This window comes from Notothenia rossii (genome assembly GCF_949606895.1).
Source record: "Notothenia rossii genome assembly, chromosome: 5".
In the NCBI taxonomy this organism is placed as follows: Eukaryota; Metazoa; Chordata; class Actinopteri; order Perciformes; family Nototheniidae; genus Notothenia; species Notothenia rossii.
Window position 1 is genome coordinate 30632892 of NC_136903.1, and position 21076 is coordinate 30653967.

General features: G+C 39.5%; 1 protein-coding gene across 1 annotated transcript; it reads right to left on the bottom strand.

Annotated features, from left to right (window-relative positions):
• Positions 1–4567: 4567 nt before the first annotated feature.
• calb2a (calbindin 2a) lies at positions 4568–20355 on the bottom strand. The gene is made up of 11 exons (XM_079685370.1): positions 20155–20355; positions 16096–16172; positions 15927–16016; positions 15185–15265; positions 13038–13094; positions 10867–10944; positions 9254–9309; positions 9085–9124; positions 8815–8868; positions 6104–6175; positions 4568–5325 (listed from the first exon to the last, which is right to left on the bottom strand). Exons 1-11 carry the CDS (start codon positions 20246–20248, stop codon positions 5209–5211), a joined length of 816 nt encoding a protein of 271 aa, XP_079541496.1. The 5' UTR covers positions 20249–20355; the 3' UTR covers positions 4568–5208.
• Positions 20356–21076: the final 721 nt, after the last annotated feature.

Genomic DNA, 21076 nt, shown 5'->3' on the forward strand with positions numbered 1-21076 from the left:
TCGGCCGATAATTTTCGGCGGCCAAATATTCGGTGCATCCCTAGAAAAAACGTGTTCGTCAGAATCGTCACTTCCTGGTCCTGAGAGTGCAGCCTACACCGGAACTGTCCTGAGAGTGCAGGCCTGCAGGCAGACCCCTCTCAGATTTTCGGGCTGTGCTGCTTGCACTCAAGCACTTTTTACCCCATCTGGCGGGCAGGCATGTGCTTGTTCGTTCGGACAGCATGTCCGCCGTTGCCTATATCAACCACTCTGGCTTTCAAATAAGCCCTTGTCTTGGGCGTCTCCCCACCTGACCAGTCTGCAGGCAGCCTTTTTACCAGGATACCGAAATCAGGTTGCGGATTTCCTCTCTCGGCACAAACCTCCACCGGGGGAGTGGAGACTTCATCCAGACGTGGTGGAGTCAATCTTGAGCCTTTTTGGTTGGGCCGAGGTGGCCCTCTTCGCCTCGGAAGAATCGAGGCATGACCCCCTCTGGTTCTCCTGGACGGAGGTGACCAGCCCGATGGCTGGAGCACTTTAACGTCCCACAGGAGAGCGGCACGCCTGAGTTGCTGTGCCCTGTGCGTGCCTTAGAGGCATATATTGTTGCTACGGCCCGTATACGACGGTCAGAGCAGCTCTTAATTTGCCATGGCGGCACGAGAAAGGGTTGTGCTCTCTCCAAGCAGCGGCTGTCCCACTGGGTTGTGGATACCATCTCACATGTCTGTGGCCGCCCCCCGCAATCAGGGATGAGATGTCACTCTACAAGGAGCATCTCAACGTCTTGGGCTGCCCTGAGAGTGGTGCCCCTTGAGACCATCTGCGCCGCAGCGGCGTGGGTATCGTCTGGCACATTCTCCAGGTTCTACCGGGTCAATGTCGCCACTCCCCATCCTTTGGGTGTGGTCCTGTTGCCGAGCTCCGCTGCTTCCAGGTAGGTAAGCAAGTGTTCGGATTCTTCATGACATGGATGGTATAAGTCATCCAGTGCTAAAGCACTGCCTCTGGGGGTCAGTAGGGACAAAATAGAATGATTGTTATGGCTGTAACTACGGTTCTATGAGTCCCGGATGACCGCCAGAGTTTCCTGTCGCTCAGAATTCTTGTGTGCTCGCGAGAAAATTCTGGGAACCGATCCGCTAATGACGCCGGCCTATGTAGCCGACGTCACGTGGGTCACAGGTGACTTTGTTGTTATTAGGTACTCGAACCGTATTTACAGCCGTAACTATCGTTTTTAATTGTGTTTCGGTTTCTTTTGTCATTGACATATTGATATACAACACACTCAAGCTCAATGGCTGTACTAGAATCCGGAGTTTTGCTGATAAAGCGTTACTAGCTTGTATGATTAGCTTAGCTTAACTGTTGAAAAAGTTGTTTTTCAACAGTTGAGTAACTTCTTGCATTTAAATAACTGTTTCGATGTGTTCCAGTCAGGCTTTCGTCCAAACCACAGCACTGAGACTGCTCTTGTAAAGGTCTTCAATGACATCCACTTAAACACTGACAGTGGCAGAACTACTGTGTTAGTATTATTAGATCTCAGTGCTGCGTTTGACACTGTTGACCACAACATATTAATAGACTGACTGGAAAACTGGGTGGGACTTTCGCAAACAGTTCTACATTGGTTTGAATCCTACTTAAAGGACAGAAACAACTTTGTTTCTATAGGTAAATACACATCCGAGTTGACAAATATGACATATGGGGTATAATAATCAGATAATGAAGAACAACAAAATAAGTTACCATAGCTATGCAGATGACACACAAATGTACGTAACAATTTCACCAGGAGACTATGCTCCAATTCAAACACTGAGTAAGTGCATTGAACAAATCAATGACTGGACGTGTCAGAAATTTCTCCAATTAAACAAAGATAAATATGAGGTAATGGTTTTTGGAGCCAAGGCAGAACGTATAAAAGTTAGCGCTGAGCTTCAGTCTGCAATATTCAAAACCACAGATAAAGCCAGAAATCTAGGTGTAGTCATGGACTCTGACCTGAGTTTCAACAGTCACATTAAAACAGTTACTAAATCAGCTTACTATCACCTAAAGAACATATCTAGGATTAAAAGACTAATGTCACAGCAGGATTTGGAAAAACTTGTCCATGCTTTTATCTTCAGTAGACTGGACTACTGCAATGGTGTCTTCACAGGTCTCACTAAAAAATCTATTAGAAAGCTGCAGCTGATTCAGAACACCGCTCCTCGAGTCCTAACTAACACTAAGAAAGTGGATCACATCACTCCTGTTCTGAAGTCTTTACACTCGCTTCCTGTGTGTCAAAGAATATATTTCAAAAATACTGCTGGTGGTTTATAAAGCTTTGAATGGCTTAGGCGCAAAATACATTTCTGACCTCCTGCTAAATTATGAACCATCCAGATCTCTCAGGTCTTCAGGGACTGGTCAGCTTTCTGTCCCCAGAGTCAGAACTAAACATGGTAAAGCAGCGTTCAGTTATTATGCTCCAAATATCTGGAACAAACTCCCAGAAACCTGCAGGTCCGCTGCAACTCTTACTACTTTTAAATCCAGGCTGAAGACTTATCTTTTTGTCACTGCTTTTAATTGAACTATTAACATCTTAAACTGCACTGTAACTTTTATCCATGTATTTTTTTTTTCTTAATGTCTTTCATTTTTTGTAAAGCACTTTGAATTGCCTTGTGTTGAAAAGTGCTATATAAACTTGCCTTGCCTTGCCTTGCCTTGCCTTGCCTTGCCTTGCCTTGCCTTGCCTTGCCTTGCCTTGCCTTGCCTTGCCTTGCCTTGCCTTGCCTTGCCTTGCCTTGCCTTGCCTTGCCTTGCCTTGCCTTGCCTTAAAGTGGCTAATGGTAGCAAACTAAAAATACATATTTCTTTGTAGCCCCTTACTGCTCTTATTTAGGCAGCTAACTAACTTTTTCACTCTTCGCTTGTGGAACACTTGGGCATCACAAAATGTAACAGCCTTACTTTAAACAATAGTAGAACTTAGGATCTCTCAGCTAAAGTCTTATTGCAATTTGTGTTCACAATTTTCTTGAGCAGCTGCATGTCATATAAAGATTTAAACGCTTCTGATTAATTGATGTGGGTTTGCACAAGCCCCACATTGAGATGGGAGCCTTTGTGCTTGATGTATTATTTAGATGGCTTTAAAAGCATGTCAACTCAATTACAGGGGTTTTTATGAGAAAGATCATGTCCTGCCTCACTATGTCAGTAGCAACCTCTCAGCAGAGGAGCAGGGAATACCTCCCAGCCTGCATTCAGCTGGAAAAGATGGAGGCTTACTGCGCACCACTGGAATTTCAGCCCAAAAATATGTTTGCGACTTTGAATCATTGTTTAGTTCTGTAGTTAGATTTTATTACAAGTTTTACAAGCTATTTTCATGTTTCTTTTGACATTTAAATCTTTAGAGACATTTCATTTTGGGGGATGTCTGATCAAACATTCTTCCTTTTAGATTTAGATATTTACTTCAGATATTCATGAGTTTAAAAAAAAGAGCTCAAATTTGCCTTTGAATGTTTTTTTTAAATGCAATTCCATCAGTGGTCTTATTTAAGAGTCAGTGTTTCATCACCTGTTTTAAACCTGGTGTTTAATTCAATTCACTTCCCAGATACACGCTGAATGACAGGAGCTAAATTGTAAATCCATTAGAAACTGATTTTAAATGTATTTAGTTAACTGGAACTTCTGATTAGGTTTCGCTTAATGCATAAGTTCAGGTTTGCTTCATCAAATCAAAGGGAGGGGAGGTGCATTTCGTTACTGAATGCTGCCTCATTTCAATACGCAACGCTGCAGACTCAGCAATATCACTGTACTTTTATCTTTTGCCACTTCCATTAAGCAACCTGGAGAACGACATCATGCTGCATATAAAGCTGTCTGAGTGAGTGCTACAGCGAAACTGCCTGTATTTCTATCATCCTCGTGATTCCAATGCTTACTATGCAATACGTTTCCAGAGAAAGCATTAGAAGTTTTCTCAACACAGACAAAGCAAGTTGCAGTTTTAGTGCTCTTCCAGACTTACTTTAGTATAGCTTTATATTTTACAACATTTCGCTCGTGTTGTAAATGCATCAATCGATAATCCTTTTTATGCTTACGCTAGTGTAATAAAGGCGATGGAGCAGTTTAAAGCTGGGAGGCCTTGATAAAGAAGGCAAGTTTGTATGCAGAAGGTCAGCACAACAGAAAGTCATCAGGAAATATAACTCTGAGAGTGACACGGTATTTTATGGGCGGGAAACATTCAAACTTAGTCTCCTGAAATGTCCTTCCCATACAACAAAGCTGTATTGTCATTTACGGGAAGTATATTGGTATTGATAATACAAATACGGTTCAGTTTGTGTAAAGCCAAAAGTCGGGACTTTAGTATTTTTAGTCAAACCATCATGTTTTACTAAATTTAACCATGTATGTTTTGTGTTCTTTTGTTTTATTTCAATTTACAATGTTAACCACATGTTTAAAACGAAGTGAAGTCCAGAAGATAATCATATCCATTAAGGTATAACCAACGCTGGTAGTTTCTCTCAAAATCATAATCATACAATATCACAACTGATTTTATCTTAAGACATTTTATTAATATTTTCAATTGACAGTATCAGCCAAAAACAAACATTGAAAATGAAAATCACATCATGTCAATGGAACAAGAGGGCTTCAGGACAAACAAAGGAGGATGAATCCATACCAGTTCCATCATAACTATAAATAAGATGAATTCAAACAGAGCCTCTCTGCTGTTTTGTTTGACTATATACTGTATCTAATGCAAAGTTTAAAGAGCGAGGGAATGGAGCCGGGGTCAAGGTTCAGGTCAAAAATGGGTTTGGACTTTTGGTCAGGAGATGCAAGTCAGGCACAGCATAGATTGCAGGGATGTTCATGAAGTCAGAAATGGAAAGGGACATGGGGAGGAGTTGAGAGGTGAAAAGCTTTTCTAGAAGTTTCAGACAGCTCATGGTCAGGAAGGTCAGGTGGCAGAAGAATGAGGGTTTAAAGAACTGTAGCGTGCAGACAGTGCACTTATTCCTTCTGGTTTTGTAAAATTAGGGGTCTCGAGGAGGCGAGTGTGTCTGGCATATGAACCTGGTATATGTTGCCAGGCAGCTGGATGTGGGAGTGGCCTCGAGGGAGCGGCGCAGGGCAGGGCAGAGAAAATTATACACAACAAGACAGGAGGAAGAATCACACAGTGGGCTCCTTGCAGAGGACAATTTCCAGCTCGCCACGGTAGAGCTTTCCTCCGTCAGACAGGCTCATGATGCTCTGCTTGTAGCCCGCCAGGCTCTTAGCATCCACATCCTAAATGACAGAAAGGGGGTTAACAAATAGACAATAAAACTGTGGAGGCGGTATAGTGATATTGGAGCTAAATTATATTTTTGCTAAACCTAAGCTTTCGGGTATTGGACAAAAGCAGGAAATATATGCTGATAATGGGCATATTTACCAATCTGAAGTCTTTTTTTTCTTTTATTAAATCAATTGTTGATTTGACTATAACAACAACAAAATGCATCTTGTTTGATCTGATTTCCTGCATGTCTAACCAACCCCTGTCATCTATTACATAAAGGAGAAGTTACCAAAAAAATCACTCGATTTCACTCCATGCTAACAACATTTACGTTTACATTTCCGTTAAAGTTCATGAATTCATCATACCATTGTGCCTTTGGTTTCACCAATATACATTTCCTGAATGCAGTCAATACAATTTGGTGGCATCAATAAAGCTGTTGATTGAAGATTTTGCACCACTAAGAGCCAGAGCAGTCAATTCGTCAAAAGCAGCTTGGTCATGTTTACTACTTCTATTATTGTCACTCTACCATAATCTCATATAATGGAGTTTTAATGAGATGTTTTTGTTTCTGTTTTGTTATCCTCTCTTCTGTTACATGTAACAGTACACCGAGTGCACTGGGAGGTCAACAGCTGAGAACACCATGATGATCTTTGCGGAATGGTTTCAGGTGCCACAAGTCAAAAGATGGAAGATTACAAGCAGTAGAAGATGCACACAGTATGTGCTGGAATAAAGAATACATGTGAACATTGATCTAAGCCCCCATCTCACCTTCTTGTTTTTCTGGTAAAGGTCTCGTAGCAGGGCATCCAACTCCTGCTCATCAATGTAGCCATTGCCATCCTGAAAGAATGTATAAGAAACATGCAGAACATATTATTTTCATCTCCAAACATTACGTTTGTTTAATCTAATATTAGATGTTATGTAAAGCGTCTTTGAGCACCAGGATAAACGCAATCAAAATTAAATGTATCGTTATTATTATCATTAATATGGACGTCAAAGTACCATTAGCATTATAACATACATCTATGTACAAGGACCAGATGAACTATGTTTAGTGTTTGTAAAAATGCTTAAAGGCTTAAGAGGAGGCTTTTAAAATAAAAAATAATGTGTATCCACCAAATACATCCACAGATACATTAAAAACATTTCAGTTAATTGGCAGAACTCACAATTGTGATGTAAGGATTTAGCAATCTGGTTAAGCATTAGCTTTGGTATGTAAGTCAAGTAAAAAAGTAGTTGTTTTCAACCAGATTTTTCTAGTTTTCATCAAAACATTCTGCATTCTTTCCTAAACAGCGTGCACCAGCTAGATTTAGTGCCCTGCTCTGTTTCTCGACGTCATTCAATATTTTATGGCAAACATCATCAATGCACCAGCCAAATGGCCATTCATGAATTATGATTTAAAAGGACTTCCCATTCTCAACTCTGTAAAGGGGGTTAGCTGTAAAGTCAATATGCTAATTCATGACTTATGTCTCACAGTAGTGTTTAGTTTATGGCCAAAAAATAAGTCCAAACTGTTGGAAATGTTTCCTTGGCAAGAAAAACAAAACCGTGTTCTGTTCATCTTGGCTGCATCTCAAGATGACTTCAGAGCTTTACTTTGGGAAAAGCTCTTTGATGTTTACAGCTAAACTGACTTTGCCAGATCTTGGGAATAAAGTGTGAATTGTATTTATTTCAACACCGGCAACTCTGCAGAGTTGTGTGAAAGCGGAGCAACATCAGGTATCATCTGGTCTTTCTGAGTTGCGTGCCCTCTTTTTTATTTCAGAGAATTACAAGACTTGTTAGCGTTCAGCTGACCGGCTACACACTGCCCATTCTCTCAGCTCTCTGTGTTTCAGCTGCAGGGTCTGAGCTCATAACAAAATGATGAAACTAATTACATCCATAAATGGTAGTGCTTTATTCGCAGAGATAGTCTACATGAATGGACTGCAGTGGCTCATCCATAATTGAATATTCAACTATGTTCTCTGCAAGTGAGCTAGAGAGAGTACTTGCCATCACTCCACCCGAGACACTGACAGGGACATGCACGCAACCAACCACCCACTGCTATAAAGGACTGCCCTATTAACTGAAGTCAATACAGTGACAGGAATGAACAATTACATATAGTAATGTTGAGCTTACATGTTCATAATTGACCTTAGGAATACCAGTCTTTTTTTTTTAAAAGGGTATTTTTAGCGCACTGACTTAATGGACATTTGCATGGCTCTCATTGGCAGATGGAAAAAGGGTGTGGTTGAGAAACTTTACAAAAACGGATGAAGCCTGGTTTCTTTCAACTCAAAAAACGAGCATTCGTAGAATCCATGGTGGGTTTTTTCTAGTACATTTGGTCCAGTAAAAATTGTTTTATTCTGCATTTTTGCTACACACAATGAATATTTAAGACAGCATTCGAGAGATTTATTTTTAACATTTTCAAGTGTTGTTTTATCAATCACTATGACAGTATACAGAAGCATTAGTGTAAGAACTGACCTAGCAAACGAGCTAGCTAAAGCACTGATGCTGCGCCACATCGAGCTAAGTGGTTTAAAATTAAGTCGTCCTTTTAATAGCTACCAAACTACTGTATATTGTTTGTCCCTCAGTGTGTCAAAATCTCACAACATATCATACAAAATAAAAATGTTTTAGTAGATTTGCAACCCTCCCCTGTAACTCTGCTCTGCTCTGTTCCTGTCTGTTGTAAAAGATCGCTCCCTGTAGTCCCTTCCCACCGATCTGCGGTTAATGTGGGAAAAGTGGCCATTAACTACCGCTCAACCACCCAGAGCTGTTTACAAACGGACAGGTGTGCCTAACTCATTTCCCCAGTTGGGAAGCACCAGAGGCAGGAAACAATGAATTTGCATATGTATGATTTTGACAACCTGACTCACAAGTCTAGACTACTTTTATAGCCCTGCAATTCAATTTGTTGGTATTTTACAGTGTAAAAAAACTGTGCATTCCCATAATCCTCACAAATGTAGCATGTTAGCCTTCAGATACAGTATAGGACTACTTTTGTACCCAAACGCCTACCTCTCCCACTGGCCGCAGCAAAATGATATATGTAGCCGATTAACTTAAATGTAGTATTGTATGATATTGTAATTTTACAGTGTTAATATACAGTATAGACTCCGAGTCATTTACCATGTTAGCATATTAGTTTTCAGGCACAACTGCATACTTATCCAGACAAAACCCTACATGTCCCATCTCTTTTTAAGCTAAATTACATTTGTACCCTTTTTATTAACACACCCTATTATATTGTTTTATTACAGCGAAAATATATAGCAAGCTACTGGCCAAATTTCCTGTTAGCTTACTTGGTTAGCTTTACAAAAAAAGTCTACGTTGACCATGAAAACCGGTATGTCAACATAGTTTTGTTAAATTTACAGTAAAACAATATTTTCCATATTTTTTTCCCCCTTAAATGAAATGTCAGGTACCTTGTCATAGAATGTGAAGATGGCATTGAACTGCTCAGTGTTCAACTTGACACCCTGTTAAAACAAGGTATGTTTTTGATTAACAATCTACACATTGCTAAATAGCAGTAGTAAGAGTAACACAACACTTTCATCAATCTTCAATCATTTATATATATACAAAAAAAAAATACTTCACCATAGTAAGTATATCAGTTACAGACATTGTGTGAAATTTAGCCATTTCGTTTTTGCTCGATAATTTCTTTGTGTACTGTGTTTATTTCCTACCTGGAAGCTGAGCAAGAAATTCTCCTGAACAGGGAGGAGCCTGTATGAGAGAAGGACTTCATTAGCGGAAACGATAGTTCGTTAAATTATTCAAATCGATGGTGAATGAACATCAGAAGGCAATGTGTTTCATCTTTTATATAGTGAACAGAGTCAAATTGCACATTACCTTGCCATCTCTGACAGGCCCAACTTGCCATCTCCATTCAGATCAAACATCCTGAGCTACAAAGTGGAAACAGAATAGAGACAGGAAGGGACAGATGAGAGGTACTGAAAGAACGTTTTTTTATAGCTATGTGCTGTAAAGATAAAGGTCCCATACATGTAATTCACTGAGAAACAGAATGGACAGCCATAAAGTTTCTACCTTTATTATACATTTGCAACTTTTAACTTCTGCATAGTGCTAGATGTTTAACAGAATGCAGGTAAAGGGACCGCGAAAAAAACAGGCTTCACCCATTTCACCAATGCAGTTGATAGTGATTTTCTTTTAAATAATTGTAAGAAAGAAAATAATACAAGAGGGTTTCCAAATGACAATTTCTTCAACATAAAATTATAGAAAAGCTAGAAGTTGGTTTCTAATTCTGCAGACATTGTGATATATTTGCTATTTTACATTCATCTGAAATAAAACAAAAAGTTCAACAATTGAACTCTTGGGAAATACTAGGAAACTGATTTTCTCTGTAGCAGTTTCAAACATTGGTTACATTGTAAATTATAACAAAACAAAACAAACATGCAACCCAACTACTTGGTTATGTTATGGAAAGAAACTAAGCGCAACTAAGCTTAAAATAGGTCAAAATAAACCTTTGTTTTAACATGGGACACTGACAGCATTCTTCCTGATAAAGATACCAAATGTAATCTGGGAGAAAATACATTATAAAGTAATTTGAAAAGCAAATCTCTTTTGTCTTGCTGTATCACTCATAATGATAGTGTTTACCATCCGTGGTATGTAAATGTGCATTAAAGGAATGAAGAAACAATAATGAATAAGTTTATCTAAAAGTGTCTTGAAGTAAAGCTTCAGAAAATTAGGTCAGGTCTGCTCTGGGGCTTCAAGAAGATGCAGATGTTAGCACATCTGCGCTGTAAACACACAACCTGCAGGACATGATGGGTCACGACCACTCGGCTGCACAGCGCTGCTGCCACCAACATATAGGCCTCTGAGGTCCCCCAGGCCAGTTGGACATTAAACATATCCAGTTAAAAGAAAAAGAAGTAAAAGCAGATAACCTGAAGTCAGTCACTTATTTGTGTTTTATCTATATATAAAATATATATATGTAATTTTAATTATTTTTTTGTTACTGACAGCAAGCTAAGAGTGGAAGTTTTTTACTACAGTGTGGTACGCTGTCTTCTTGTGGCAGGGAACACAATCTTTGAGTCATGACACAAATCTAATTAAAACATTAAACTGACCATCTGTCTTTTAGAAATGCGTGTATTGTTGGTCAAAATCAATTAAGTGTAACCTCTGTGTTCCTTATTCTGAGCATTAAGTTAACACTAACAGAATTCTGGAAACTGTCTAATTATATTGTGCATCTGGCACTCCTCATTTTGCATATGTGTGTGTGTGTGTTTGTGTGTGTGTGTGTGTGTGTGTGTGTGTGTGTGTGTGTGTGTGTGTGTGTGTGTGTGTGTGTGTGTGTGTGTGTGTGTGTGTGTGTGTGTGTGTGTGTGTGTGTGTGTGTGTGTGTGTGTGTGTGTGTGTGTGTGTGTGTGTGTGTGTGTGTGTGTGTCTGTGAATCTTACTATGGTCTGTGTGTACTCCTGGAGCTTCTGGTCATCATAGTGTCTGTTAGCCTTCTCCAGCAGGTCTGACAGAAAGCCCTGAGGACATAGACACAAAAAGATGCAAAATAAATGTGAAATAACATGCAGAAATATCACACATAGGGTCCTCGGTTTTTACCACTGAAAAAATAAAAAAGCAAAGCAAGAGCTGCCTTTAATTTAAATCATCAAAGTTTATTTAGTAGATTAATTTAAATGCTTTCAAATTCAATTGAGTTAATTTATGTAGAAAGTAAAGGAACATCTGTGGGAAATAAATACATAAGAAGTGTTCAAATACAAAAATATATCGTAGAGGAAAAATTAAAAGGATGAAAACAGAAAACAATGATGATATCAATGGTCTTTGTATGTTAAAACCTAATCAGCTATGTCACTTAAGCTATTTTGTGCAGTAAATGTAGTGCAATAATTAAGTATTCTTAACATTCTTAAAGGCTAGTTAAACTTGAGTCGATATATTCCAAATATTTTCCACATCCGCTCACAATCAAGACGTTAGTCTGCTGCCTGGGATCTCATCTGCATTTTTCCAAAGCTTTCAAACGGCCACACCTGAGCAACTCATCTGCACCTGGTCAGCTGGAAGAAATGTGATCCCATAGTCACAAAAGCAGCCTAATCTGTACAGTACATGAAGCGTAATCACTGACCCCATAATGTTCGACTCCCCAGTTTGGAGCACTTTCCTTGATATAACAAGCCTTTTCCCTAGAGGCGCTGAAGTGTATAACATTTGTGAAATCTAAAAATGTTTTTGCATCTGAATCCTCACCTGAAAAAAACACTCATGGTCATTGGAGGATTTCCTGTGGAGCAGCCACTTAACTCTCCTCTGTCAAAGCTGCTGCCTGGCTTTACTGACCCAAGTGCTCACATGTTTTTAAAAATAAAGGGGGAATCACACTAAAACTCAGCAATGAACATTTTGAGATGTTGATGATCAGTGGAAGTATTAAGCTAACATATAATTTGATGGCCTTAACAATGCAAACAACTAACCTTTCCCGAGCCCATCTAAAGCAATATGTTTCTTATCTTAATTTAGCATTTTCTTTAAAGTCCGATCACTTTTATACATTGTTAAAAGGCCTTAAAATATAATTTCTTCAAAACATACACTTATTAGCGTTCTTTCTAGGCATTATCTGAGCATATTGATACCATTTTCAGGTCTGTACACTAAATGTAAAGCTAGTGCAGACAAACAATTAGCCCTAGCATTAGCTTCTTTAGCACAAAGACTGAAAACAGGGGGACCAGCAGGCCTGGCTCTGTCAAGAGATAACAATTTCCAGCTCCAAATTGTACTTATTAACACAAAAAAGTGTTACAATGACAAGTTGTACATTTACAGGAAGTTTTGTACTGGATAATATTTCAGCACAGGTTTATCCTGAAGTCGTATTGGTAGGCATAGCGCATATCCCCTGCTTCTATTCTTGATGCTAAGCTAAGCTAATTATCTTCTAGCTCTGGCTTTATATTTAGCATACGGACATCAGAGCGGTTGTTTAAGTTTTGGCAAGAAAAAGTACTCCTTAACTACTATTTCACATAACTATTCCTTTCAGCATGCAGACTAGAGCATTAGTATGATAATAGAGAAGTTAATGATCATGACACCGTAAAACATTGAGGATTATTTTTTCTCATCGTCTCCTTACTTTTTATTGAAGCATGACAATATATCATCGAGGAGATGAAAGATGTGTATACTTAAGATATTTTGTCTTTCCACTAAAAATGAACTACAGTCATGGGAAGCACATCCAGGTAACGACTATTACAGTATATTTATATACAACTATTTACTATCTGATTATTATAGTATTTAGGCAAGGGTAGGGTATAGGTTTTTTAGTTTTTAAGGTTGGGGTTATTGTCCTTGTCGTGAGCATTTGAATGTGATTGTATATTCATGGGGAAAAAAGAAAGAAAAAAAGACATAAAGAAAAAGAATAAGTATGATCAATTAAGCAGATAAAAAAATAGGGTGTTTTATAATTAAATAGTATGTGCAATATTAGTTGAATGGTAATTTAAATGAAAATATAGTTTCCTAATTATCGCTATTATGTAAAAAACCCAAAACTGCATATCATAGTAAATGACATATAACAACATACCTTCAATTCATTTGCTTCAATGTAGCCACTGCGGTCTGTATCATATCGCCGCCATGCCTACAAGAAATCAACAAAGAAATATTGGATTGAAAGCCATTTCAGCACAATGCCACTCTTCTCCAGAGTGATTTACATGTCCAGCACCCCCCCACCCCACACCACTAGATAAATCCTCTCTGATTGAACCCCAGCTTTCTCTTTAACTGCGCTAAGAGTTTGATCTTTCTCTGGTGCAGAGATCGCTCCAGTGGGGAAAACCACAAAAGCCTGGCCCATCAATGTAATCACACACTCTTCAATACAATCCCATTCTCCTGCATACAGAGTAGAGACAGAGTCAGATAAATGAGGGAGAGAAAGTCATTTTAATGAATGTTTTAATCTCGCAGCTGTCCCTGTCCGAAGAAGGGCTCCTTATCAAAGATGGATGGGCTTCCCCCTTTCTTCCTCCTCCCCTTCTACTCCGCAAAGAGGAGCTACAGTGGTGTTATCCATTATATATGACTCTAGAAATAGAAGGCTCTGCTTCCTCATTCTAACCCTTTAAAACCCTCTCTGCCCACATCCTCCTTGCTGCACCCTTCCACAAAGACTGATTAATCCTCCTCTTGTTTTATGCTCTCAGACTCTGGCTCTCAACTTCCCATCGACATTTCATTTACACCCTCTCTGTTCCTGCTTTCTCCCGCTTGCCCTTTTTATCCTTCTCCCTCCACACCTTCTCATTCGCTCATCCAGCTTCTCTCGTTTCATTATTCCTTTACGATATGACACAGGGGGACCAGGAGAGCCTTTTTCCCAGCATGTAATTGCTTTCTAATTGGCTCCTTTCTTTCATTGCAGCAGATCTAACATGAAATCTGGCATTTTCTTATCTTCCAAAGGTATTTTGTGGAATAAATTATTTCCTTTTTCAAGTACCTTTCAACACACATCTTGCTCTGCTGAAGGCAGTGGCACTAAACCTTTTTATACTGTACATTAAACTTTTTAAATATAACTGGTTTCTTAAACACACAACTGCTCTTATAGGCCCACATTATTATACGATATACTTTATGTGTTTTCATATCTCTCGTTATCTTACGAGCTCAAAAGATTTAGGTGCCCTGCTCACTGTGACAGTGTTATAGGTTACATATCAGACATTGACAGACCTAGAAGTTATACTTTCAGAACCAATCAGCTATATACTTGATAGCAGTTAGCAGCGAGCGATATTTTGGTAGTTCTTAATCAGCTAGCAGATATATGGGCCATTATCCTTGTGCCAGTCATTGTTTACAGTTCGGTTAGCAACACACACGCTAATCTTAAACTAAATCTAGCTAGCCAAAGCCGGCTCTAACATGATTGTTCAATATTTTTCGGACTAGAAACGGAAACCAGAAAGCCGCTATCAAAATATTGTCTCTTTGCCGATGGATTCTGCATTCATATGCAGATATTTTTTCATTAGATTATGCTTGTGGAGAATGTTTTACACAGCTAGTTTCCAGTGCTAAGGCTAATTTGGACATCAGGTTAATGTATGCTTGTTGCACGTTCCTGACTAGCCTCTGTAAAATTGACTTAAAAGTACAGCAAAGTGCCTGATGTTTTTGTAAAAAGTTACTGTAGATTTGCATATGTTTTATTCAGTAGTATCACGTAAAGTATACTAAAGAAATGTACTCTGCAGCTGTCTTTTTTAGGACTTTTGCTGGCTCACTTGTCACATATTAGCCTTTATTTGTTCTCGGATGCTACAGTCAATGCTAATGATGGACTATCGGGTGTCATTGCCAATGTGTAATTCAACTGCTAAATCTAAACAAGCAGAAATGGTCAACCATGTGCATTGAAGGCAGAGAATCTAGGTTTTTTTTCTCCAGACTACTCCAGTTTATTTCACTCATTAGCATACCTTCATCGTTCATGGGGAATTAATCCCTGAAATTAGCTGGTAGGCAGGAATAAGAACATGCAGGCTGTCTCCTTGGTTGACTGACTCTGGGCGATAATGTATGGTTGGTTTAAGCGCGTGTGTCCTGACTAATGGCAATCCTTAGTGTGCAAGAAGCAGACAGCAGGGTAGGGGACAGCAGCTTTGCAGAAAACAATATATCCTAGACCTAGACCATCCACAGACACTTAGAAACTCTTACCGCCATGAACTCAGCACTGGAGCTGACAAACTGTCTGAAGCAGAGCAGGAAGTTCTCTTCAGTTGGGAGAATCTGGGCCAGCTAGGGAGAGAATGACAGGAAAAGGGGAATGGCGAGAACAAGATGGTGGTTGATTTGATGCGAGAGAAGTGATGGAGAGTCTCAAAATGGCAACACGGACATTAATAATAGAGAGCCATAACCTCAGAAGCTGGGCTATGCCTGGATTAGAATATTTTCTAAACAATATTTTTGACTCAGGGAAAGGCTTTGCACCTGATTTTCACTCCAACAGCTGAACTGAAAAAATTATTTACAGATTTTCCGTGCAGCGAGAGGACTATTGATATTTTCCAAGCACTCCTTCTCGCATCTCTTTGTAATCACTCAACTAAAATGGTCAAATCGAGGGAAAGCAATATCCTAAACTGACATTCCATTGAGACTATTATAAAGACTGTATTCATACAATCGATCAGAGTATGGACCAAGCTTCTGCCTCTCGCTTGTACTGTATTCCTCAGGCTCTGGGATTTATCTAAGCTGTCTTTTTCTCACCCTCCATAGAAGGCAGACAAATGAAATGTTTCTCTTTTATTCCAGTGTTTATGCTAAGCTAAACTAGCCAGCTATATAAAGGAGGCCTGTATCAAACTTTTCATCCTCAAGAAATCCTATTTGTCAATGTCAATCTATAGAAAAGACTGAATTTCCAAGCACAACTCAAGAAGCACGGCCTTACCTCTGACATCTCAATTCGTCCATCTTTGTTCTTGTCGAACTTCTGCATGAACTCCTTCATCTTCTCTCTGAATATGGGGTTTGTAGGGTCCTGGAAAACAATTGTACTCAATACAAGAGAAACCTGATTGTCAGTTTGTGTATCTTTAATCTTTAGTCATTGAACTCACCACCCCTGAACCTCTCCGGGCCGTCTCCAACTCCCTGAAGAAGTTTTCCAGCTCCTTCCCCTCGATGTAGCCATTACCTAGAACACAGACAGAACATAATTGGGTCGTCACAACAAACCACAAATGGGCAGATGTGGTCACAGTATCAAATGGATTCAAGCATGGCATGGTTTTGCCCCGGTAATGATTCAAACATGAGCCCTTTACCAGTAACTATCTTCTATTTGGCTCAATGGAATAGACTATTGACTGACACAAAGCAAACTGATCACTCCTAAAATACTTTGTTTACAAGGCTGTATGCAAGGAGAAGCTATATATAGAAAACTGTTTATCCAGGATTTTGAAGGCGATGATCCATAGACAGCTTCTTTTATTCCATGGAGATCAATCCTGCCTTCAGCGGGGAGTTTTGGCAAATGCCACAATTCGATGTGGAAAACAGTGTTGCCTACCACTATGTATTCCTGATCATTTAGAAAGTGGGTATACTACATCATGAACAACTGGAACTTAACTGAGAAAATGTCATAACCTTGCTTTACCATGCTGTCAATCATTTTTGACAGACTTTCCCTTTTATCAAATGGTGCTTATCAGAGAATGATGTCCATCACCTTTTTAGGGACTCTGTCATGATAAATTTAGCTTCGGGACAATAAATTGTTATCATATTTCATCCTTCCTCCTGCTGTTCTGTCACCCTGACAGTACCTATTCGAAGGACAAATGAGTACGCCCGCATCACCCAGGTAGTCTATGAAGCCGTGCCAATATTCTATCAACAAGCATGCTGAATGGCTGGACAGATGGCTCCAAACGATGTGACTAGCTGCTTCAATAAAACCCTGGAAGGCAGAGCTGCCTCATTAAACATCAACAAAGATTATTATGCCATCCAATTCCTCTCCTCTCACTGTCTCTTTTCTGTCATCTTCTATCTAACTCCCTCTCCCTATCCAGTAAACATCTTAGCGTCTTTGCTCTATCCGTGCAAATGTTTGTGTGTGTGTGAGTGTGGGCATGCATGCATTCCTTTGTGATGTTATCAAAACTCATGAATAGAAGCACTGCTGTTTCAATAAGTGGGACAATAAAATGCCTTGCTGCTATCGAGCTTCCCTCCTGTGGGTCTTGTTGACATTTAGCACTCTGGAAAGAAATAGCCTGCTTGATAATTAAGAGTAAGATGTGATTAACTACAGAGTGAATGGCATGAGATGACAATAAAAATAGATGTATGAATAGATTATGCCGGAGCACTGTCGTACCGTCAATAAATATGGCATTAGATTCATACACCCCGTCATTAAGGGAACATCTGTTTGTACAGTGCTATTTCAGATGTAGGATTAGCCCTTTCTGTTTTATTCAGCGTCTGAGGCGCATCACGGTTTTGCTCTATCTAATGTTATATGTACTGCAGCCTGATTACAGTGTGCCCATATTGAGTAAACTGTCTTTAATCCATCAAGCGAACCCTTACTGAATATCAATGAAGCTATGCAGATACATTTTACGCCAACTCACTTCCAGATCATTCAATTTAAATGTCAAATAACCTGTTTTATATGTCGTAATGAGGGCGCTCCCACCAACTTGCTTTATATACTTTGGTCTCCCAGCACAGGCACTTAAAAGCTTGCACCAGCTAGCGAGATAAAAGGCTCACTAAACCACTTTTTGGCTAAAACACACACTCTTTCGTATACTGCGTCACTATACTCCCAGGAGGCGCTGGTAAAGCTGCTTCACTCCTCTGTTTCTGATTCTAAAACTCAACCCCAAAACAGGAAAACTTTCAAAGTGGGCACCTGTGCCAACTAAGAGCATATTTAAAGTCTAAACAAAGTGCATTTGCCTTTTAAAGGAGAGTGCAGCCCTGTCTATTCAAATGTTTCGTGGTGAAATCACAGATGGGTAAATCCAGGAAGAGCCTCGAGTTCCGAATTTCCATATGCAGGTTAACAAAAATAATTAACAGCAAATGCTCTATAATTAGCAAAAGGAGTTGATTCCTTTTTTTTGGGCTTTGAAGCGATTGAATTGTGAAGGCCTGCCAGAGACAGCAGAGAAAGATGAGAAGGACGCAGAGCGGAGGAGCTGCAATCCAGATGAGATTTGATCCTGAGCCAAGGGGAATATGTGGTTTCATCATCTCTGGGTACATCGCCTCTTGTGTATTTCTATCTGCAACTCAAGAGATGTTTACTCAATCTGAGCAAACAAATTAGCTCTCCTTTCTTTCGGCAAGGCAAGGAGACACTCCCAGTGATGAGAGCAGAAATCAAACACTCTAGCCAAATCTGTAGATGCACACTAGTTGTATTTGATTTGCAAAGTGGCACATTGCAAAGCACGATATGTAAAGTGGCTCAGCAGTAGGACACCTGGGGGGTATAGGACTCATCTCATCTTGACGTTCTGAGGAGGCCCAAAGAGTAAATACTATATCAGTTATGACAACTTTGTCTGCACATTGGCTCAGCTGCTGAGCTTGATTTCTCTGTGGAATACACTTCAGCATGTGTGCAGGCTTCAAAAACACATAGCGTTAACAATGAATTCCCAGGAGTGTGTGTGTAAAACAAATAGGACCAAATCTTGTATTGTTTGCAGGTGTATTTCAAACATCTATACATAATAATCAGTATATATGTCCGAGTCGGACTATCAACCCTTTAAAAGAAACCAAACTTGGTCTCCTTTTCATTTTGATCCCTGACGACTTTTGCTTTTTAATCAGCACTTTTATGTGTTCACAAAATGCCCATAATCCACAGAATAGAGACTTCCATGATTAGACTTGAGTCTTTCATGGCAGCAGCCTGACAACACTTGTCTTATCTGTCACACTGCAAGCAGAGATATTTGCAGAGTGCGATACAAAGACTGAGCTGACAAATCTGTACGGGGAAAAGCAGGATCGATGCAAAAATGAAAGACAGTGATCAAGATTAACACTGTGGAGGGAACAGGGAGTGTGAGTGAGGGGAGGAGGGGGGAGTCGCTGAATAAATTATTACACGGGACAATTTCATGTTGACAGATATCACACCACATAAATCCATTTGACTTCCACTGCATCAATACCTGAATGCACTTATTGATGACATTTAAATAAGCAAGTGAATGTGAAATGAATATCATTGAAAGAAGCATCAGGCAGAGCCAATTATAGGTAACATCCGAACTGTCAATAATTGTAGAAGAAGAGACCATAGATAAATAATGAGGTGATTGCAAAATAACACGTCAATTGGGAGTTTAAATCAAGTTCCATTATCGTTGGAAATTACAATGTCAAGGTGTACTTCATGCACCATGAGAGGACTTTTCTGAATGGTCATAAAAATTGATTGAGAGAAAGAAAGAAAGAAAGAAAGAGAGAGGCTCATATAATATAGCCTACTGTAAAACATATAGTATTTAAAAAACATTTTGTATCAACCTTTTAAAGATACTTTTAATTTAAAATGATGCATTAACATTTCAATACAAAAATGAAATAAACGAATACCACGTGGTTTCGGGAGTGGTCCGCATCACTAATTCATTTGAAAGACGTTGAACTTTTTAAAGGCTTGCAATATTTGGATTTATTAATGAGAAAAGTGTCTTATATTAGATAATCTACAATATTAAACGTTTTTGGCTACTTTATTCCTCTATTGCGTAAGGGACTAATTATATTATCACTATTTTAAGAAACTATAGCATTCATAAAATAGGGATAATTGAGCTTTTATTACCTTATTACTATTGTCTCATCCAAAATGTCCTCGAAAACTGTTTTTTATCTTTCAGATCTCTTAAATTGTCGCTTTAATACGCCACAACCCCAACCAATTAATAATGAATGTTTTTTCTAAGCTTGATAACGGTTTTACATTATTGTTGGAGGATGCATTTAATCTTTTCCCCATGCATCACCCTTTATTTTCATTTTGTATTAACCTTCATTCAGTCTGCAGCATTTTACAGCATTAATATATAATTCATAGAACCTTTTTTGTTAGTTCTGGATAACTTTTGGAAAATGGGAAAAAAGTGTCCTACCGTCAGCATCGAAATGTTTCCAAATGTCGATGAACTGGGACGCGGTGACCTCGGCCAGGTGCAGGTGAGGAGGCTGCTGTGCTTTGTTTGCCATGATGCTTTCGACGGATGCTGCTGCAGGTCAGACGCCAGAGAAAATCCGCAACTAACTTTTCTGTGTCTCTTGCTCAAACACACCCCACACTGTGGCCCCAGTGCGCCGCCCGCCGCTTTTTAACCCCGGCGCAGGAGCTGCAACACCGCTGCTCCACCGCTAGGGGCGCAGCATCCATCTGAGTCAGCTTCTATTTCTCTCTCTCTCTCTCTCTCTCTCTCTCTCTCTCTCTCTTTCAAGCTTGATGTGAATGTGATAGGACGTTTGGGGCACTGCAGTGGACAGACTCGTGTGTGTGTGTGTGTGTGTGTGTGTGTGTGTGTGTGTGTGTGTGTGTGTGTGTGTGTGTGTGTGTGTGTGTGTGTGTGTGTGTGTGTGTGTTTGTGAAAAAAAAGGGAGGGGAGAGAAATTGCAGATTGTTTAACTCTTGCACCATCATGCTTTACAGTAGATCCCACGTGTGTGTTTCAGTGGAAGTGCATGTGAATTCCATTATTTCTGCATGCTTGTACAATTATTGCCTGTATTTCTGTGTGTGTGTTCCTCCCTACATCTGTGTGTGTATCTAAGCGTGCAGCTCCCCGAGCCTGTCTGCCAGTGTGTGAGGCTTCACAGACTTAATTAGAACTCACACACTAATCACATTTCCCACACTGCCTACAGCCAGCGGTGATTAGCCCACATAATAAATGTAAATTCTGAAAAATAACTTTTTTTCATTAATGGCCATGCGGCACAGAGGGGTTAGGCAAAGCCACAGATTCTATTAGGAGAATGATGATGAAAGAAATACTCATATATGTCTTCATCTCATTTGTTTCAAAAGAC